This window comes from Saccopteryx leptura, chromosome 1 (genome assembly GCF_036850995.1).
Source record: "Saccopteryx leptura isolate mSacLep1 chromosome 1, mSacLep1_pri_phased_curated, whole genome shotgun sequence".
NCBI lineage: Eukaryota > Metazoa > Chordata > Mammalia > Chiroptera > Emballonuridae > Saccopteryx > Saccopteryx leptura.
In genome coordinates, this window is record NC_089503.1 from 179,404,875 (window position 1) to 179,426,258 (window position 21,384).

Below are 21,384 nucleotides of genomic sequence, written 5' to 3' on the forward strand. Positions count from 1 at the left end.
TGGAATTCTAGGTTCTTTGGATATCAGATAAAGCAGAGTGAGAGCTTAAAACTTGAAACAAATCAATACTACCCTTTTATGGACACAGTTTGTTAGAGAAAAAGGCCATTCAGCAACTTTTGTATCTGAAATTCAGTGGGCCTAATTTCACTTAGAGAGCTAAGGCCCTCCTTCTCCAGCTGTTTCTAATCTTAGAGATTTTTACTTAAAATATAACTTCTGTGTTTATGACCACCAAAAGGAGTCTTTGGGGCACACCATGTCTCTCTGACTTTAATTAATTTACAAACATTTAGTCTATACTCAACTAGGATATAGACAGATATCAAACTGGTAACCAAAGAGACTATTTTGGGTAAAAAGTATTTTTTACTTTAAGTTTATCAAATGAAAATTCAACTTAAAGTCTAGAGCTTATGTTGCCGGAAGAGTGTGAAACAACCCTCTTAGAGGTAACAGGTTAGAAACAATAAGCCTTGGCAGGTTGCTCAGTGGACAGAGCATCAGCCCAGCATGTGGACATCTGGGGTTCGATCCCCAGTCAGACCTTACATGAGAAGTGACCATCTATCTCAGAGGTCCCCAAACTATGGCCCACAGGCCGCATGCAGCCCCCTGAGGCCATTTATCTAGCCCCTGCTGCACTTCCAGAAGGGGCACCTCTTTCACTGGTGGTCAGTGAGAGGAGCCTAGTTCCCATTGAAATACTGGTCAGTTTGTTGATTTAAATTTACTTGTTCTTTATTTTAAATATTGTATTTGTTCCCGTTTTGTTTTTTTACTTTAAAATAAGATATGTGCAATGTGCATAGGGATTTGTTCATAGTTTTTTTTTATAGTCCGGCCCTCCAATGGTCTAAGGGACAGTGAACTGGCCCCCTGTGTAAAAAGTTTGGGGACCCTTGATCTATCTGTTTCTCCCCCCTCCCGCTCCCAATTCTTTCTCTCTCCCCTTCTCACAGCCAGGCGCTTGATTGGTCCTAGCATTGGCCCCAGATAGGTGTTGCTGGATCAGGGCACATGCAGGAGTCTGTCTCACTATCTCCCCTCCTCTCACTTAAAAAAATTAAATGACTCTGCATAATAATATACAAGATTCATTTTATTCTCTGTAGTTGGAGGTACCTCTCTGTAAAGGGCTCTGTAGTAAGGCCAGGAAGGTAGAGCTATTTACAACCATAAATAAAATAACTCTGCAAAAAACTGTATAGTATAGTCTCTAATACATCCTTGAATTAAAAGGTATGGTAAATATATCTAAATGTGTAAGTATAATATACACATATGTAATATTTTACTGACCTTCATTAAATATTTGACCCAACACCATTTTCTTGATGCAATGCCAAGAATTCTATCTTCAGGAAGCTTCTCCTTTATTTCCAGTCTTGTAAAATTGGTAAAAGTTTTTACATAAATGATACCATTTATTAAAAAAAGTATTCTACCCTGGAATATGTTCACATCAGACACATTGCGTCTTTCCTCATCAGTCAGGATGTTTGGAGGCACTCTGATTCTGGTCCAGGTACGAAATGAATTGTTTGTTTGAAAGGTCTCTGTATCAGCTACCACAACAGCAAAGGTAGGAACACAAACATCCCAGTCTGTTATTAGCTGGCTACCGGGTGGTGAAGAGATAGGCAAAGAGCCAGAAGTCTCAGGTATTGTTGGCAAAGGAACAGTCAGCAGGAAAAGAAAATCTGCAATAAAGCAATCTTGAAAAGCTACCTGATTTCCTTTAATCTCTTTTAGTAAATCATCTGGTGCCATTGGTACTGAGATATACCAGGCCCTAAAGAGAGGAAAATAGAAAATATAAGAATAAAATGATCCCTTTTCTCTTCTCTCATCTATCTTGCACAGAGCTGGCATTTATCATTTTAAAATTAAAATTTTTTTTATCAACATAAATCTGGGGGAAATAAATCAAATAGTACTAAAATGCTACCATTTCTTCTCATTCTTCACTCTTGTTCCCAAAGGAAAAGAATCTTGACTCTTAATGCTCTTTGTTCTGAGAAGTGTCTTCATATTCTCAAACAAATATCCTTATGATGCTCTCTTTTTTTTTTTTTTTTGTATTTTTCTGAAGCTGGAAATGGGGAGAGACAGTCAGACAGACTCCCGCATGCGCCCGACCGGGATCCACCCGGCACGCCTACCAGGGGGCGACACTCTGCCCACCAGGGGGCGATGCTCTGCCCCTCTGGGGCGTCGCTCTGAGGCGACCAGAGTCACTCTAGCCCCTGGGGCAGAGGCCAAGGAGCCATCCCCAGCGCCCGGGCCATCTCTGGTCCAATGGAGCCTCGGCTGTGGGAGGGGAAGAGAGAGACAGAGAGGAAGGAGGGGGGGGGTGGAGAAGCAAATGGGCACCTCTCCTATGTGCCCTGGCCGGGAATCGAACCCGGGTCCCCTGCACGCCAGGCCAACGCTCTACCGCTGAGCCAACCGGCCAGGGCCTGATGCTCTCTTAATGTATAATTTTTATACATTATCTGTTGGCTTCTTCTATTATAGATGAAGATGTATCTCTTATATACCTCCTGATACATCTTCTTTTCTCTCAAATTAATATCACAATGTTTAGCTAAATCTATTGTGTTTATATTGTTAATATGTATATATTATTTACTACTGAGTCAGTTATTGTACTATATTTATTTTCTTTTATAAATATATAGTTATTTATATACAACATTTTCCCTAGCATTAATAATTACTATTTTATTTTTAAAATTTGTTGAGTTTTCTAATTTTTCCAACTGATAGTTGAAATGGTGCTCCAAAATGTTTTACAGAAGGTAAATGCTGAGGTAATCTAATACTTGCTTGCTGGGGTTTCCCTTCATTACTCTCTGGCTGAAGTCACCATTTATTGGATCCATTTCTTTCTTTCTTTCTTTCTTTTTTTTTTTTTGTATTTTTCTGAAGTGAGAAGTGGGGAGGCAGAGAGACAGACTCCCATATGCACCGGACAGGGATCCACCTGGCATGCCCACTAGAGGACAATGCTCTGCCGATCTGGGGCATTGCTCCATTGCAACCAGAGCCATTCTAACATCTGAGGCGGAGCCACAGAGCCATCCTCAGTGCCCGGGGCCAAGTTTGCTCCAATGGAGCCTTGGCTGCAGGAGGGGAAGAGAGAGGCAGAGAGAAGGGGGGGGGGGTTGGAGAAGCAGATGGGCACTTCTCCTATGTGCCCTGGCTGGGAATCGAACCTGGGACTTCCACATGCTGGGCTGCCGCTCTACTGCCACTGAGCCCACAGGCCAGGGCCTTGGATCCATATCTTTGATCTTTCTTGTTTTGCTAAAGCACATTCTTCAGTAAGTACCTCTGTGTCAAAGGGTGTGTGAACATAAATTTTTTGAGCTCCTGAAATTCCCAAGTTTCTTTAACACACTTCCTTGATGATTTAGTGAGGTAGAGACTTTAGAACTTTGACAGCCTTTTCTCTAGCCTCTTTTTTTTCTCTAGCCTTTTTGATTCTTGCTATTATTTAAGTGGGTTGCCTTTCCATATGTTTTTAGGATCTTCCCCCCTCCCCTTTTTTTACTTGATATTCTAAAATTTGACAAAGCTAGGTCTTATCTTTTGAAGTAGACACAGAAGAATTTGTGAAAATGCACACTCTGACATATATCTTAGAAAGTAGGCAAAGTTCTAAGGAGCATTTTCCTGCAGGCCCACCCAGCAGACATCAGGCTGTAGGGTGTTCACTGAGTACTTCTGTAGTTCCCTAATTCCTCAAGGAATATATACTTGAGTCAGTGGTGAGGGCATTCTGCTCACCTAGAATGAGCTCCTGCCAGGTCAGGAGGACCCCATGTTGGAGTAATTGTAGAGTTGTCACAAACTTTTATGCCCAAAACATGCCACCATAAAAATCAGTGCAGTTCTGGCTTTTACAAGTTACACCACTGACTCTAACATTGCTTTCAAATACAATTTTAAAAAATCACCACTACCATTTTGTTACATTGTCCACTGGCTGTCTAATAATCTCATATGTGCAGCCACACTGAGATGAGGTATATCAGTGACTATTTAGTTTGAATGGATACTTGGCTATCTACAGGACTGGGAAGGACTCAGCACTTAAGGCCTGGCCAAGGCATACCAAGCGTTTCAGTTTTCCATATGTATTATGTTATTTTCAGACATATGATTTTTAAAAAAAATTGTGACTATACATTTTTTGATTTTTTTTTCTTACTTGTTTCCCATTTTATATCATCTTAACCTTTTATATATTAGTATCACCTATTTCTGTGAAGATGCTATTTATATTTTTGGTGAAGTTTTTTTGCTCCCTGCATGCGCCATTTCCTCTGAGTTCCATTGTTCTCGCTATTGATTTAGGTCTCTGACATTCATGTTGGAGGCTTTCTGTAATTGTCTGGTGGTCCTTGCTGTCCATTAATAAATACTTAAGAGAAGCAGCCACAAGCCATTGAGTCAGTTGTAAGGGATGCCTCTTACTCCTCTTGTGCCACACTCTGCTTCTTCCCTCCCAACTCCACACTTAAATTCTTTTAAGTAAGTGTCATCAGTTAATCCCAAGAAAAATTCTCTTTTATCTTGCCAGGAGGATATGTGCTGGGTTTCCACATTCAGGGAACAGGGCCAGAGAAAAGGACAAGGGCGGAGTTCCCGTCACATTAGAACTCCCTTCTGCAAGCTTCTGATGGAATTTCTGCAAGCTTCTGAGTGCTCTGCTAACTCAGTTATCACTTTTCTCCCTGCTTTCAACCTTCTGTCTTTGCTTTTCTTCCTGCTGCTTGTCCTCAGAGGCTTGCGACTTTAAAAACCTTTCTCCCTGTTATTTTAGTGAGATTATGGGAGAGAACAGAGATAAAAAAATATATTCCGCCTGACCTGTTGGTGGCGCAGTGGATAAAGCGTCGACCTGGAGGTGCTGAGGTCGCCGGTTTGAAACCCTGGGCTTGTGTAGTCAAGGCACATATGGGAGTTGATGCTTCCAGCTCCCCCCCCCCCCCCCCGTCTCTCTCTCTCTCCTCTCTAAAATGAATAAATTAAAAAATTTAAAAAAAGAAATATATTTCATCTGCCATGTTCTAATTTATATATGCTTCAAACAGTCATGCTCTGCATAGAAACTTAAGTGGCCCTTTAATTATAAAGCTCAAACTATTCCAAATGATTTTCAAGGAATCGCCATTGTTTGTTCCTATTTGATCCTCTGAGGTCAGATGAGATCGGGCTCATTCACAGGTGTGTGGCCATAGACTCTTATTAGATCTTACTTGCCGTATTTTTTTTCAAGTGTGTTCCTTCTTTCTGCTTTCCAAAACTCTTAGTACTCATCCTCTCTCTGGAGCACCCATTCCCATTCTTCATTTATATTCTACTTGTCCTTTTGAGTCCTGCCCAAGGAGTCTATCTCCAGATTTGCTCTCTTGTTTTAATACAAAATATATCTTTCAGAGGGACCATCTTTTCTAAACCCAGATTAATCAATTGTGTGGATGATATTTTATGGCAACCAAGGTGATTTTTTAAAAACAGACCTCTCATAGTCTCTGCATAGGCATATTTTCTTTATTTTAAAAATATGTTCTTAATAATTTTATTATGAATGTATCATATATATGAAAGAGTCTGTGATACACACATGGTTTAAAGAATAGTACTAAGATGAATAGCTACCTATGTAACTAGTAACTCAGATCCAGAATCAGAGCATGACCAATACCTTGGAAATTCCTGTGTGTCTCTCCCCCACCCCCACCTGCTTACAGGTGTTTGCATTTATGTTCACATTCTCTGCTTTTAACAACTAGTTTTGCCAGATGTGTGTCTGACTAAACAATACAGAATGCAAAGAGAAATAGAAAAAGCTACTAGTATACTTGGAGACTTCAAAATCTCTCTCCCAATAGTGGACAGGTCCAGCAGACATAAAATCAGCAGGGATGTAGTTGAGCTGAGTGGCAGCATTAGTTATCTGTATCCACTTGACATTTAAAGAATAGTTCATCAAACTACAGCAGAATACACATTCCTCTCAAGCTCACATGCAACATTCACCATGATAGACCACATCCTGGGTCAGAAACCCACCTCAATAAATTTTAAAATATAGAAATCATACCAAGTATGCTCTAAAAACACAATATAATTAAACTAGAAGTCAATAACAGAAAGCTGTAAAAATCCCCAAGTATTTGGAAATTAAACAATACACTACTAAATAATACATCAGTCAAGAAAGAAACCTCAAGAAAAATTCAAAAATAGTTCAAACTAAATGAAAATGAAAATTCAGCTTACCAAAACTTGGGGGAATGAAGCGAAAGCAGTGCTTACAGGGAAACTTATAGTATTAAACGCATATATTAGAAAAGAAGAAAGATCTAAAATCAAGAATCTAAGATTCAACTTTAGGAAACTAGAGAAAACAAAACATAATTGAGGTTTAGCTATTAATACAAAGTGTGAAACTATAATCCAGGAGTCTGAATGATATTTTCTGCGTTGGTAACTAGTTCTCATTACCACAACCTTTTTCTTTTTTGTATCTCAAAAGAATCTACTTGGAAGTTACACATAACTTCTGTATTCCATGAGTTTCATATTTCATGAAATTCCACTAGGGTTTTTAAATCTCTTTTACTTTAAGCCTCTGATAGTTATTTTACTGAATTTTAAAAGTGAATTTATATTTGAAATTTAAAAATTAAATACCCATTCTTCATTTTTGTATGTGGATAATAAACTTTTCTCTTCAGATACGTGTATATGGTTGGCTTTTGTCCCATAGCAGCCAACTGCTTGCTAAGAATAATGGAATTCTGTAAAAAAAAAACCAAAAACCTCTTCTTACTCTTTTTATAGACAGATTTATCTGGAAATTACATAATGTTTATTGAATTTATTATTTTAGTTAAGACATTGTTTACATTTATAAAATGACCACATTTCCAAGATTCGGGGGGTTTTTTGTTTTGTTTTGTTTTTATAATATTTTTCCGAAGTTAGAAGCAGGGAGGCAGTCAGGCAGATTCCCACATGCGCCCAACCGGGATCCACCTGGCATGCCCACCAGGGAGCAATGCTCTGCCCATCTGGGGCGTTGCTCCGTTGTGGCCAGAACCATTCTAACGCCTGAGGCAGAGGCCATGGAGCTGTCTTCAGTGCCCGGGCCAACTTTACTCTAATGGAGCCTTGGCTGAGGGAGGGGAAGAGAGAGACAGAGAAGAAGGAGGGGAAGGGTGGAAAAACAGATGGGCACTTCTCCTCTGTGCCCTGACCAGGAATCGAACCTGGAACTTCCACATGCTGGGCTGACGCTCTACTGCTGAGCCAACAGGCCAGTGTCTCGGGTTTGTTTTTTTCTACCATTGGCCTCCTCTCCATTAACATTTAATGAATTATAATTAAGTCATAATACAATTTCCAACATGTTGAAACTACTATGCACAATCAGAATCCTGAATAAACTGAGACTATGAAGACCCTTAAATAAAATACCCTTAGTTTTAATATCAGTGAAATACATATGCAACTTTTAAAACTAATGTTAGAATTATTTCTATATGTGACTGTCTTCAAAGCAATATACTCTTTCAAGGCAGGTTTCAAATGATATCTGGAGGCTTCAACAGAAATTCTTTCGGTATACAGACAGATATGATACGCTCCCTCTTTTTCTCATGAGATTTAAGGAGAAGTTGAATTGACTGGAATTATCCCCCATAAAGTATTTTTAGAATAGAGACAACAGTTTTATTGTAGGGAATCCCTAAAATTAAAATAATCAGATAATGAGGGTCAGTCTAGAAGTCCATAGCTCCCTTCTGCCTAATCCTCCAATAATACTCCTGTTTAATATCCTAGAAATATGTCAGCCACCTACAAAGGAGTCTTTGTGATCAGTATGATTAAAGGTGTAGTCATTGGGACTATGGGATTGTCTAATAGGAGGACTTAGCCTATTTTTGAGAGTAGGAATGGTGGTTGGGAAAACCTGCCTGAAAAATACACATTTAATAATTTTTATAGAGGGGCCTGGCTGGTTGGCTCAAGGGAAGAGCATCAGCCCTGTGTGTGGAAGTCCCGGGTTTGATTCCAAGTCAGGGCACAGAGTAGAAGCTACCATTTGCTACCCCTCCCCCTTCTCTCTCTCTTTCTCTCACTCCTTCCACAGCCATGGCTCATTCAAGAAAGTTGGCCCCAGGCACTAAGGAAGGCACCATAACTTTGCCTCAGATGCTAAAATAGCTCAGTTGCTGAGCAACAGAGCAACGCCCCAGATGGGCAGAGCATCACCCTATAGGTGACTTGCTGGGTGGATCCTGGTTGGGGCACGTGCGAGAGTCTGGCTCTCTGCCTCCCTGCCTCTCATTTAATAATAATAATAATAAAATAATTTTGATAGAAAAATACATACTGCTCATAAAAACTAGGGGATATTTCAAAATGAATATGAAATGATAAAAAAAGAAGCATTTGATTTTGTTTTATGAAACAAGAACATCAGAATAGCAAATGACAAGTCAAAGAAAGTTGTTCAATTATGCAAATGAATGCAAAAACAACTATTATTTCATTGGTGAAAATGCACTATACGAAAGGCTGAAAGTACTGGAGTGTTTGCACGTTTCCTGATCCCCTACTTTTTGTGAGCAGCTTAGGTTTGCCTGGTAAGTAATAAATAAAATATAATTTTATTTGGTTTCTGAAAATAGTATTCACTATTCAGAATTTAAAATACAACCGTCTTTCATATAATTGTAAAGGAAAAGAGTAAATGGATGTAGTTTGGATAAGATGCATCACCTCCTGATTTCAAGCTATACTCTACTGTGGGGTTGGGTAAAATGGGGACACATTGGTCAATGGTATAAACTTACTTGTAAGATGAGTAAGTTCTGGGGATCTGATGTATAGCATGATTAGTATAGTTAACAATTTCGTAGTAAATACTTGAAAATTGCTAAGAAGGAAATCTCAAATTATCTTACCACAAAAAAGAAGTGGTAGTTATATGAGGTGATGGTGGTGTTAAAAAATGTTACTGTGGTAATCATTTCACAATATATAATCAAATTATCATGTGGATACCTTAAACTTACATGTTATATATCACTTAGGCCCTGGCCAGTTGGCTCAGTAGTAGAGCGTTGGCCTGGTGTGCAGGAGTCCTGGGTTCGATTCCCGGCCAGGGCACACAGGAAAAGCGCCCATCTGCCTTTCCACCCCTCCCCCTCTCCTTCCTCTCTGTCTCTCTCTTCCCTTCCTGCAGCCAAGGCTCCATTGGAGCCAAGTTGGCCCGGGCACTGAGGATGGCTCCATGGCCTCTGCCTCAGGCGCTAGAATGGCTCTGGTTGCAACAGAGCAACGCCCCAGATGGGCAGAGCATTGCCCCCTGGTAGGCATGCTGGGTGGATCCCGGTTGGGCGCATGTGGGAGTCTGTCTGGCTGCCTCCCCGTTTCCAACTTCAGAAAAATACACATACACACACACACAAAAGAGAGAAACCAAAACTTGTTCAAAACAAAAAAAATTTGTCAACAGGAAAATGGATAAAAATTTTATGTATGGTATGTTGAAACAAAGGAATATCATACGGCAATGAAAAAGAATGGAATTTAGGCATATACAACATGGATAAATCTTATATAATGTTGTTCCTCCTCCCAAAGCAAATGCACCATGTATATAAAACATGATTCCATTCATATAAAGTATAAAAAACAAAAACAAACCTCACTAAACTGCTTGTTTATAAATCAGGTGGTAAACTAAAAAGCAAAGCAGAGCAATGATTACCATAAAATTCAGAATGATGGTTACTTCTGTGGGAAGGAGAAGATAATGTCCATACAAGCACTCTAGGGTGGAGGGAGAAACTGCGTTCACACAGGTGACATGTATGGAGACCTGTGCTATTGTTATATTTCTTGATAGTGGTTTTATGGCCATTTACTTTATTATTCAATAAACTGTATACTTAGCTTTTTTTTTCTTTGTGACATAATACACAGCTAAAATGGTAATTCAAGGGAGAAAAATCTCAAATAAAGTAAAACTCTAAACATTTTAATATATTTTTTAACCAGATTGAACAAATAAGTTTTGTACCGCATCCCTGACCTTCATCCTACTGGTGGTCCTTTCTTTCCCAGGTGTAGGTGTGGGAACAGGTTAGGGTGTTAATGTGATGAGAGACAAGGATGGGGTGAGGTTCAAAGATGAAATAAAATACAGGAATGTGTTAAAAATTAGGAATTATTTAGAGATAAGTCAGGGATGGTTAAGAAAAGAATGAAGACTGAAGAGTCAGATAAAGAGTTAAGATTTGGGTGTCTGTTAGGCACATCACACATTGGCCGATAAAAACCCAAACAGACAATATACATTTTGCCAGAACTACTTTGCTGATCATTTATCAAAACTGTAGCACTAAAATAATTTCTTCAAACTATCCATGTGAAAACATCCTGATTTGATCATTGGAGGCATCTTGGAGGCAGTGATGCCTGACTTGAGACCTAAAACATGAAGTAGAGAAGCAAGAGAACGAGCAATAGAGAAAACACTGTAAGCGAAGACACAAATACATAGATAACATGGCCAGAGAAGAGAGGCAGAGGTAGATTATTCATGATGTTTGTAAAAGAACCATAGAAAGATTTTAGGGAAATAACATGGTCATGAATAAACATGGAAATTAAAAACAGCAAAAAAGCAAACTGTTAGGTATGCATAGATCAAATAATGTTAAAATGAGCATATTTTCATTAAAGATTAGAAATTAAGTAACAGTAATGCTTAAAGTATTTAATCACCATTAATTTATTTTACTCCCTCTAAAGTTGATTGCAAATAAGACAATTAATTGATTGGTTCTTAGTCTGATTTATCAGTCCATTTCTTGTAAATTTGATTACCATGAGTTGAAGATAACATGATATTAAAAAATCAGACACATCTTGACTCATTAATATATAAACAGCCCCATAAGAAACTAAAACTGCTCATTTTATATTTCTCTTTTATACATTTTAATTGTAGCTGAAGGCAGAAAAATTTTGAAAGAGATAAATTTGTAACAAATAAAAAAAAGACTTGTTGGCCCTGGCCAGTTGGTTCAGTGGTAGAATGTCAGCCTGGCATGTGGATGTCCTGGGTTTGATTCCTGGTCATGGCACACAGGAGAAGTGACCATCTGCTTTTCCACCTCTCCCCCTCTTCCTTCTTTCTCTCTGTCTCTTCCTCTCCTGTAGCTGTGGCTCAATTGATTTGGGCATGTTGTCCTAGGTGCTGAGGATGGCTCTATGGCCTCACTTCAGGCACTATATAATAGCTCAGTTGCCAAACAATGCCTAACTCCCTAAATGGGCAAAGTATCACCCGATAGGGGGCTTGGTTGGGGCACATGCGGGAGTCTGTCTCTCTGCCTCTCCACCTCTCAATTAATTAATTAAAAAAAAAAAGACGTGTTTATCCATTGTCACACCTTTTGGAAAGTCATTAGTCTCTAAGTCAAAAAGGAGTAGATAGATTTTTGAAAGATGACTTCAAGAGCTTGACCAGGCAGTGGCATAGTGGATAGAGCATCGGACTGGGATGTGGAGGACTGAGGTTTGAGACCCCAAGGTTGCCAGCTTGAGTGCAGGCTCATCTGGCTTGAGCAAAACAAAACAAAAAAAAAAACTCACTAGCTTGGACCCAAGGTCACTGGCTCAAGCAAGGGGTTACTCGGTCTGCTGAAGGCCCACGGTCAAGGCACATATGAGAAAGCAATCAATGAACAACTAAGGTGTCTCATGAAAAATTGATGATTGATGGATGCTTCTTATCTTTCTCCGTTCCTGTCTGTCTGTCCCTATCTATGCCTCTCTCTGACTCTCTCTCTGTCCCTGTAAAAAAAAAAAAAAAAGATGACTTCAAGATAGATAGATGCTCAAGGGACAACTATAAAGCACTTAAAGGTCAGCCTTATCATGAATAATGAGGTTCCTAGAAAATGTGAAAAATCCTCAGAAACTAATTCTAAAGAAACATTTATCATTGTAGAGATCGAATACAAATTCAAAATCACTATAATGACTAAATTCAACTTAATGGATAATTAAAATGTATTTAGTTAGTTCTGAACCACTTAAAATAAATTATTCATGGCCCTTAAAAAAGAAATGTAGCATATTATTTTATCTATGATAATGTGTTTCCACTTACTAGCGATGGTTCATCTGCCTTCCAAGACAACTCATTTGGGTCTGCATTTTCTGGGTCATATACCCATATTATGATAACCTACAAAATAAAATGTTTGCATTTCTTTAAATTTTGGACAAATTATATTTTAAGTTGTGGTAAAACATAATTATACATGTCTTAATAATTTATTTTTAAAATTTTGACTATCTCATTTAAAAAAATCAAAGCAATATGTGTTGTTTTTTAATAGGTGAAACAACTCGCTGACCTGTGGTGGCACAGGGGATAAAGCATCAACCTGGAACACTGAGGTTGCCAGTTTGAAACCCTGGACTTGCCTGGTCAAGGCACATATGGGAGTTGATGATTCCTACTCCTCCCCCTTCTCTCTTTCTCTCTCTCTTCTCTCTCTAAAAAGTGAATAAATAAAATCTAAAAAAAAAAAATAAGTGAAACAACTCAAAGATATATGAAGGAAGAGTTAATAATACTCCTTTACACACCTGAGGTGACTAATGTTAAAGTTTTATAAAAATGCTTATATATTTTTCACTGCACTTCCAATGCCAGGCTGAGAAAGGCCTGACGGAGGGGGGACTAGAGAACACAGTGAAGGGAGGGACCCCTGGCCAGCAGGGGAGGAGAAAGAGAAGGTAGTAGTAGATGGCAAATAAGAAACAGGTTTTTGCAAAGGGAGGGGAGAGAGAGTTTGGAGTCCGCGGAGAAGGAAAGATTAGGAGTAGAGGTTTTAGGTGAGGTTTCTCTGGCCAGAAAAAGGGCCGTGCGGTGGAACAGGCAGCACAGAGATTAAGGACAGATGTGCAAATAATTAGGAGCCGTGAATGTAAGAGATCTCCAATCAGTTCCCAGCTTTTTTGGCAATAGTTAAATTGGTGAGGGTGTTAACACCGAAAGTCCCTTCAGGAAGCTAATTGAGTGGGTTCTGTGGCCTGGCCACAGCGGAGAAGAAGTTTCTTCTTCCTTAGGGAGGGAAATTCCTGTGCCCTCACAGCTGCCCTCAGTTCTCGGAGTGGTCAGACTTGAGTACTAGTGTCCTAAAAACTCAAGGTCCAGCCACGGATGAAAGTGGATGTGCTTGGGGAGGTCTCCACAAGCACACGCTCACTCGGACGGACAGAAAAGACTTCCCTGACATAGCTACGGTTTCGGACAGGGAGTCTCGGAGGAAAGAACTGAGAGGAAAGCTGGAGGCAGGGGACTTACTGCACCGTGTGCCGAAGTGGGTTGGAGATCGGAGATCCTGGTTCTTTCTCGGAGGGGAAAGGAAAGGATCGGTCCTTGCAGACTTCTAACTCCTTCCCGGGTTTCAGCACCAAAATGTAAGGTATTTTTCCCCGCCGAGAAGGAAGGAAGAAGGCCGGAGCTGCAAAGTGTGGAATAAGTAAACGGCTTTATTGAGTACAGAGTGCGCATCCCGCCCGGCAAGGTTCCCTGGCCCCGAGGAAAGAAAGATGGAGGCTAGGGAAGTTGCACAGATTAAACCGCGTGGGAGATATTTAAAGGGTCCCTCTAGGGAAGTGGAGCTACTATGACGTGGTGAAATTTCACTGGCTGGCAGACGATCGCTTCTTTCCAAATGGTTCCTGAGAAGCTTCCTTTGGCGGGCTTGATTGTGGGCAGTCCGAGCCAAAGTGGGTGGGTCTGAGTTACCCACGTGACCACTCCTCTATCCACCGACCTTACAGTAAATAGTTCCCTTCTTTTTTTTTTTTTTTTTAATAAATTTTTATTAATGTTAATGGGATGACATTAATAAATCAGGATACATATATTCAAAGAAAACATGTCTAGGTTATCTTGTCATTAAATTATGTTGCATACCCCTTGCCCATAGTCAGATTGTCCTCCGTCACCCTCTATCTAGTTCTCTGTGCCCCTCCCCTCCCCCGAACTCTCTCCCTCCCTCCCTCCTATGTCCTCCCTCCCCCCACCCCTGGTAACCACCACACTCTTGTCCCTGTCTCTTAGTCTCGTTTTTATGTTCCACCAATGTATGGAATCATGTCATGTAGTTCTTGTTTTTTTCTGATTTACTTATTTCACTCCGTATAATGTTATCAAGATCCCACCATTTTGCTGTAAATGATCTGATGTCATCATTTCTTATGGCTGAGTAGTATTCCATAGTGTATATGTGCCACATCTTCTTTATCCAGTCTTCTATTGAAGGGCTTTTTGGTTGTTTCCATGTCTTGGCCACTGTGAACAGTGCTGCAATGAACATGGGGCTACATGTGTCTTTACGTATCAATGTTTCTGAGGTTTTGGGGTATATACCCAGTAGAGGGATTACTGGGTCATAAGGTAGTTCTATTTGCAGTTCTTTGAGGAACCACCATAATTTCCTCCAAAATGGTTGTACTACTTTACAGTCCCACCAACAGTGAATGAGAGTTCCCTTTTCTCCGCAGCCTCTCCAACATTTGCTATTACCCGTCTTGTTGATAATAGCTAATCTAACAAGGGTGAGGTGGTATCTCATTGTAGTTTTGATTTGCATTTCTCTAATAACTAATGAAGCTGAGCATCTTTTCATATATCTGTTGGCCATTTGTATTTCTTCCTGGGAGAAGTGTCTGTTCATGTCCTCCTCCCATTTTTTTATTGGATTGTTTGTTTGTTTGTTGTTGAGTTTTATGAGTTCTTTGTAAATTTTGGATATTAGGCCCTTATCTGAGCTGTTGTTTGAAAATATCATTTCCCATTTAGTTGGCTGTCTGTTTATTTTGATATCAGTTTCTCTTGCTGAGCAAAAACTTTTTAGTCTGATGTAGTCCCATTCATTTATCTTTGCCTTCACTTCTCTTGCCATTGGAGTCAAGTTCATAAAATGTTCTTTAAAACCCAGGTCCATGAGTTTAGTACCTATGTCTTCTTCTATGTACTTTATTGTTTCAGGTCTTATATTTAGGTCTTTGATCCATTTTGAATTAATTTTAGTACACGGGGACAGGCTGTAGTCGAGTTTCATTCTTTTGCATGTGGCTTTCCAGTTTTCCCAACACCATTTGTTGAAGAGGCTTTCTTTTCTCCATTGTGTGTTGTTGGCCCCTTTGTCAAAGATTATTTGACCATATATATGTGGTTTTATTTCGGGGCTTTCTATTCTGTTCCATTGGTCTGAGTGTCTATTTTTCTGCCAATACCATGCTGTTTTGATTATTGTGGCTCTATAATATAGTTTAAAGTCAGGCATTGTAATGCCCTCAGCTTCATTCTTTTTCCTTAGGATTGATTTGGCTATTCGGGGTTTTTTATAGTTCCATATAAATCTGATGATTTTTTGTTCCATTTCTTTAAAAAATGTCATAGGAATTTTGATGGGAATTGCATTAAATTTATATATTGCTTTGGGTAATATGGCCATTTTAATTATATTTATTCTTCCTATCCAAGAACAAGGAATATTTTTCCATCTCATTGTGTCTTTTTCTATTTCTCTTAATAATGCCTTGTAGTTTTCATTATATAGGTCCTTTACATTCTTTGTTATGTTTATTCCTAGGTATTTTATTTTTTTTGTTGCAATCGTGAAGGGGATTATTTTTTTGAGTTCGTTTTCTAATATTTCATTGTTGGCATATAAAAAGGCTATGGACTTGTGTATGTTAATTTTGTATCCTGCGACCTTACTGTATTGGTTTATTGTTTCTAATAATCTTTTTGTGGAGTCCTTCGGGTTTTCGATGTATAGGATCATATCATCAGCAAAAAGTGATACCTTTACTTCTTCTTTTCCGATATGGATGCCTTTTATTTCTTTGTCTTGTCTGATTGCTCTGGCCAGAACTTCTAGAACCACATTAAATAAGAGTGGAGAGAGTGGACAACCCTGTCTTGTTCCTGATTTAAGGTGGAAAGTCCTCAGTTTTATGTCATTTAATATGATGTTGGCTGATGGTTTATCATATATGGCCTTTATCATGTTGAGATATTTTCCTTATATACCCATTTTGTTGAGAGTCTTAAACATAAAATTGTGTTGTATTTTATCAAAAGCCTTTTCTGCATCTATTGATAAGATCATGTGGTTTTTGTTCTTTGTTTTGTTGATATGGTGTATTACGTTAACCGTTTTACGTATGTTGAACCATCCTTGAGATTCTGGGATGAATCCCACTTGATCATGATGTATTATATTTTTAATATGTTGTTGTATTCGGTTTGCCAGTATTTTGTTTAGTATTTTAGCATCTGTATTCATTAGAGATATTGGTCTGTAGTTTTCTTTCTTTGTGCCATCCTTGCCAGGTTTTGGTATGAGGGTTATGTTGGCCTCATAAAATGTGTTTGGAAGTATTGCTTCTTCTTCAATTTTTTGGAAGACTTTGTGTAGAATAGGAACCAAGTCTTCTTTGAATGTTTGATAGAATTCATTAGTATAACCGTCTGGGCCTAGACTTTTATTTTTGGGGAGGTTTTTAATAGTTTTTTTATTTCCTCCCTGCTGATTGGTCTGTTTAGGCTTTCTGCTTCTTCATGACTCAGTGTAGGAAGGTTGTATGGTTCTAGGAATTTATCCATTTCTTCTAGATTGTTGTATTTGGTGGCATATAGTTTTTCATAGTATTCTACAATAATTCTTTGTATATCTGTGATGTCTGTGGTGATCTCTCCTCTTTCATTTTGGATTTTATTTATTTGAGTCCTGTGTCTTTTTTCCTTGGTGAGTCTTGCCAAGGGTTTGTCAATTTTGTTGATCTTTTCAAAGAACCAGCTCCTTGTTTTATTGATTTTTTCTATAGTTTTTCTGTTCTCTATTTCATTTATTTCTGCTGTGATTTTTATTATCTCCTTTCTTCGGCTGGTTTTGGGTTGTCTTTGTTCTTCTTTTTCTAGTTCCTTAAGGTGGGAAGTTAAGTGGTTTACTTGGGCTCTCTCTTGTTTGTTCATATAGGCCTGAAGTGATATGAACTTTCCTCTTATTACTGCTTTTGCTGCATCCCAGAGATTCTGATATGTCGTATTTTCATTTTCATTTGTCTGTATATATCTTTTGATCTCTGCGCTTATTTCTTCTTTGACCCATTCATTTTTTAGAAGTATGTTGTTTAGTTTCCACATTTTTGTGGGTTTTTCCCCCTCTTTTTTGCAGTTGAATTCTAGTTTCAAGGCTTTATGATCAGAGAATATGCTTGGTACAATTTCAATTTTTCTAAATTTGCTGATATTGTCTTTGTGGCCCAACATATGGTCAATTCTTGAGAATGTTCCATGTACACTAGAGAAAAATGTATACTCTGTCACTTTGGGATGAAGTGTCCTATAGATGTCTATCATATCCAGGTGTTCTAGTATTTTGTTTAAGGCCACTATATCTTTATTGATTCTCTGTTTGGATGACCGATCTAAGGCTGTCAGCGGTGTATTGAGGTCTCCAAGTATGATTGTATTTTTGTTAGTTTTTGTTTTAAGGTCAATAAGTAGCTGTCTTATATATTTTGGTGCTCCTTGGTTTGGTGCATATATATTAAGGATTGTTATGTCTTCTTGATTCAACTTCCCCTTAATCATTATGAAATGACCATTTTTGTCTCTGAGTCCTTTTTCTGTCTTGTAGTCAGCATTATTAGATATGAGTATTGCTACACCTGCTTTTTTTTGGGTGTTGTTTGCTTGGAGTATTGTTTTCCAGCCTTTCACTTTGAATTTGTTTTTATCCTTGTTGCTTAGATGTGTTTCTTGTAGGCAGCATACAGTTGGATTTTCTTTTTTAATCCATTCTGCTACTCTGTGTCTTTTTATTGGTAAGTTTAATCCATTTACATTTAGTGTAATTATTGACACTTGTGGGTTCCCTATTGCCATTTTATAAATTGCTTTCTGTTAGTTTTGTATCTTGTTTGATTCTTCTATTTTGTTTTTCTATCATTTGTTTTTGTTTGTTTGTATTCCATTCTTCTTTCCTCTGTTGCTACCTTTTTTAAGTCAAGTGTTTTTGTGGTGGTTTTTTCAAGGGTGGTTACCATTAAGTAATGAAAAGGGTACCTACCATATTCATTGTAGTACCCTATCTTATGAGTATTTCTGCACTTCATCGTCCTTTGCTACTGTTAATCTCCATCCTCTCCCCCCTTTTTTTTCTTTTGTTGTCACAGTTTAAGTTTGGTTTTATTGTGTTCTTGGTGGAGCTGTTACTTGTGGTTTTGTTTTCTTTTGTTCATTGAATCTGGTTGGAAAACCCCCTTTAGTATTTCCTGGAGTGGGGGCTTTCTGCTGATAAATTCTCTCATCTTTTCTGTATTTGTGAATGTTTTTATATCTCCTTCGTACTTGAAGGATAGCTTTGATGGGTATAGTATTCTTGGCTGAAAGTTCCTCTCTTTCAGGGCTTTAAATATTGGGGTCCACTCTCTTCTAGCTTGTAGAGTTTCTGCTGAGAAATCTGATGATAATCTAATAGGCCTTCCTTTTTATGTTGTACTCTTCTTTTCCCTGGCTGCCTTGAGAATTTTTTCTTTGTCATTGGTTTGTGTCATCTTCATTATGATGTGCCTTGGAGTGGGTTTGTTGGGGTTAAGAAAACTCGGTGTTCTGTTTGCTTCTTGAATTTGAGGCTTTAGTTCTTTCCACAGGCTTGGGAAGTTCTCATCTATTATTTGTTTGAGTATATTCTCCATTCCATTTTCTTTCTCTTCTCCCTCTGATATACCTATTATTCTTATGTTATTCTTTCTGATGGAGTCAGACAATTCCTGTAGGGTTTTCTCGTTTTTTATTATTTTTGAGTCTCTTTCTTCTTCTCTCTGTTGTGCCTCAAGTTGCTTGTCTTCTATTTCACTAATCCTATCTTCTATCTGGGCTGTTCTGTTAGCTAAGCTTGTTACCTTGTTTTTCAGCTCGTGAATTGAGTTTTTCATTTCTGTTTGATTTGTTTTTATAGTTTCAATTTCCTTAGTAATATATTCTTTGTGTTCATTGAGTTGTTTTCTGATCTCCCTAAATTGCCTTTCTGTGTTTTCTTGTATATCTCTGAGTATTTTTAAGATTTCTATTTTAAATTCTCTGTCATTTAGCTCCAAGGCTTCCAATATGTTAAATCTTTTCTCCATAGATTTTTCCACATCTATTTGTGTTACCTCTCTATCTTTTGTATCCATAATATTCGATTTCCTCTTTCTTATTGGCATCTGAGGGTGGTCTTGTTGATAGCACTAATTAGAATTAATAAAGAGTAAAAAGTAAAAAAAAAAAAAAAAAAAAAAAAAAAAGGTAAAACACCCCACAAAAAAAAAAAACAGTAATAATTTATTATTTCCCCCTTTTTTCTTTCTTCTCTTCCCCTCCTCTCCTCTCCTCAGGGAAATATTGTGATGACCTGTGAATTATATTATGCTAAATGGAACAAAAACTGCCTATAATGGAGGGCCTGATTTGGGGTGAAGAGTTCAAGGGGCAAAAAAAGGGAGTAGGGACCTACTAAATGCAAAAAAAAAAAAGGAGAAAATCTTAGACAAGCATAAGATGATTTGCTTGTAAGTGATGGTCGACTAAGAGGTATAATGAGAGGGATAAGAGGGAACCAGAAAAAAGGGGAAAGAAAGAATAATAAAGAAGAAAAAAAATAAAAATAAAAAGTAAAAATCTGTTGTAATAAGTGGAGCGAAGACTAAATACAATGGAGACCTTGGGTTGGGAGGAATGCTAGTGAGTTAAAAAGCAATATAAAAAGTACCCAAAATGCCACAAAAATAAACAAACAAACAAAAAACCAATAACAAAAGCGAAAAAAAACAAAACAAAAAAAACTTGAGTCCCAAATTAAATAATTTGTTCGTGATTGAGGATTAAATGGGAGGAAAAGTAGAAGGAGAAAAGAAGAAACGAATAGAAAGGAAAAAATAAGAAAAAGAGAAAAACAAAGGAAGAAAAAAAGGAAGAGAAAAAACAAAATAAAGCAAAACAAAAAAAAACAAAAGGGGAGAGAGTGAGAGTTAAGTGTTTTGGAGTGTAACCTTAAAGGGGAGTGAGGATGAAGAAAAGAAATAAAATGTAACACTCATGGGTAGTGTAGTTCAAGAAAAGGGAAGCATAAGATGGGCAGAGAATAAACGGACCGAGGTGGAGGAAATAGAAATAATAATAATAAAGGCAATAAGATAGAAGAAACAAACAACTACAATGAAAAATTAGTGGAACAAGTTATAAAGTCTGTGGATTTTTCTTGATTTTGAGAGGTTAACTTCTTCCTTTTTCTTTTCTCTCCCTCTTCCTGGTCGGTGACTCTGTACCCCAGGCTCTGTCTCTGTGTCACACTTAGGTAGGGATTTGCAGTTGATGGGATTCTATGGCAATGTCACATAATTGGCTTTAGTCTTGCTGGTAGTCAAGGCTTGTTGGCATTTGCAGGGTCCAACAATGAGAGAGTTTGCTTTCCTGGAGTCTCTCTCCTAGTCTCCCCTTCCTGAATTAGCAGCCTGGTGATCCAGCTATAAGGCTGCTACTGCTTCTGCCTGGGGAGTAAGAGGCTCAAAGAGCTAGGAAATCCCCATTCTATCCCCACTCAGCGCAAGGCTTTGGGAAAGGCTCTGGCAGTCAGAGCCTCCAGCATAATCAGGCGGGGCTGGGAGTCAATTGTTGTCAAGGTGACTGTTCAGCGCCTAGCATTCAGTTGGACCACTCAACCCAGGCTTTCCACACTTTGTAGCCTGTTTTGGCTGGGAAGAAGAGGCACTAGTCGCTGCTTGCGACTAGTGTAGTATAGATCTTATTATCTGCCAAGTCCCTCTTGTTAGCGTTTATTCCTGAATATGGAGGCTCTGTCAATCAGAAGTTGCCCAAGCCCCTTTAGCGAGAGGCACTAAAAAATATCACGCCTCTTGTCTTGGATCGCTGAACTGAGAGAGATCTTATCAATTAGAGCCCCATGGGTGCGCAGATTTCGTGGGTTAAGCTAATTTCAGTGATTGGATCTGCAGCTGTGCTCCAGAAAGTATTTCAGGCTGCCCGCGCCCCTCCCCCAATGCTTGATTGTTAGCTTGAATGGCTGGGTGAGGTGCCCCGCCAACGCAGAGAATCTCCCAAATAGGAAGACAGCCCTGGCGCCTCTCCCGCTTGCCCCGCCGCTGGCGGCTGGGGCGCACCAGGCGCGCGGGATAATGGGGCACCCTGGGTGTGCGGGCCAGTGGGGCGCTCTGGGCTCGTGGGACGCCCAGGGCACGCACGCGAAT

General features: G+C 38.8%; 1 protein-coding gene across 1 annotated transcript in view; it reads right to left on the reverse strand.

Annotated features, from left to right (window-relative positions):
* Nucleotides 1–21,384, reverse strand: part of CATSPERE (catsper channel auxiliary subunit epsilon) — a 92,324-nt gene that overhangs the window by 57,528 nt on the left and 13,412 nt on the right. The window contains exons 7-9 of the mRNA XM_066360146.1: nucleotides 12,212–12,289; nucleotides 6,712–6,818; nucleotides 1,303–1,795 (exon numbers count right to left, since the gene is read on the reverse strand). Coding sequence (XP_066216243.1) covers nucleotides 1,303–1,795; nucleotides 6,712–6,818; nucleotides 12,212–12,289 — 678 coding nt within the window. The remainder of the gene's footprint in view (nucleotides 1–1,302; nucleotides 1,796–6,711; nucleotides 6,819–12,211; nucleotides 12,290–21,384) is intronic.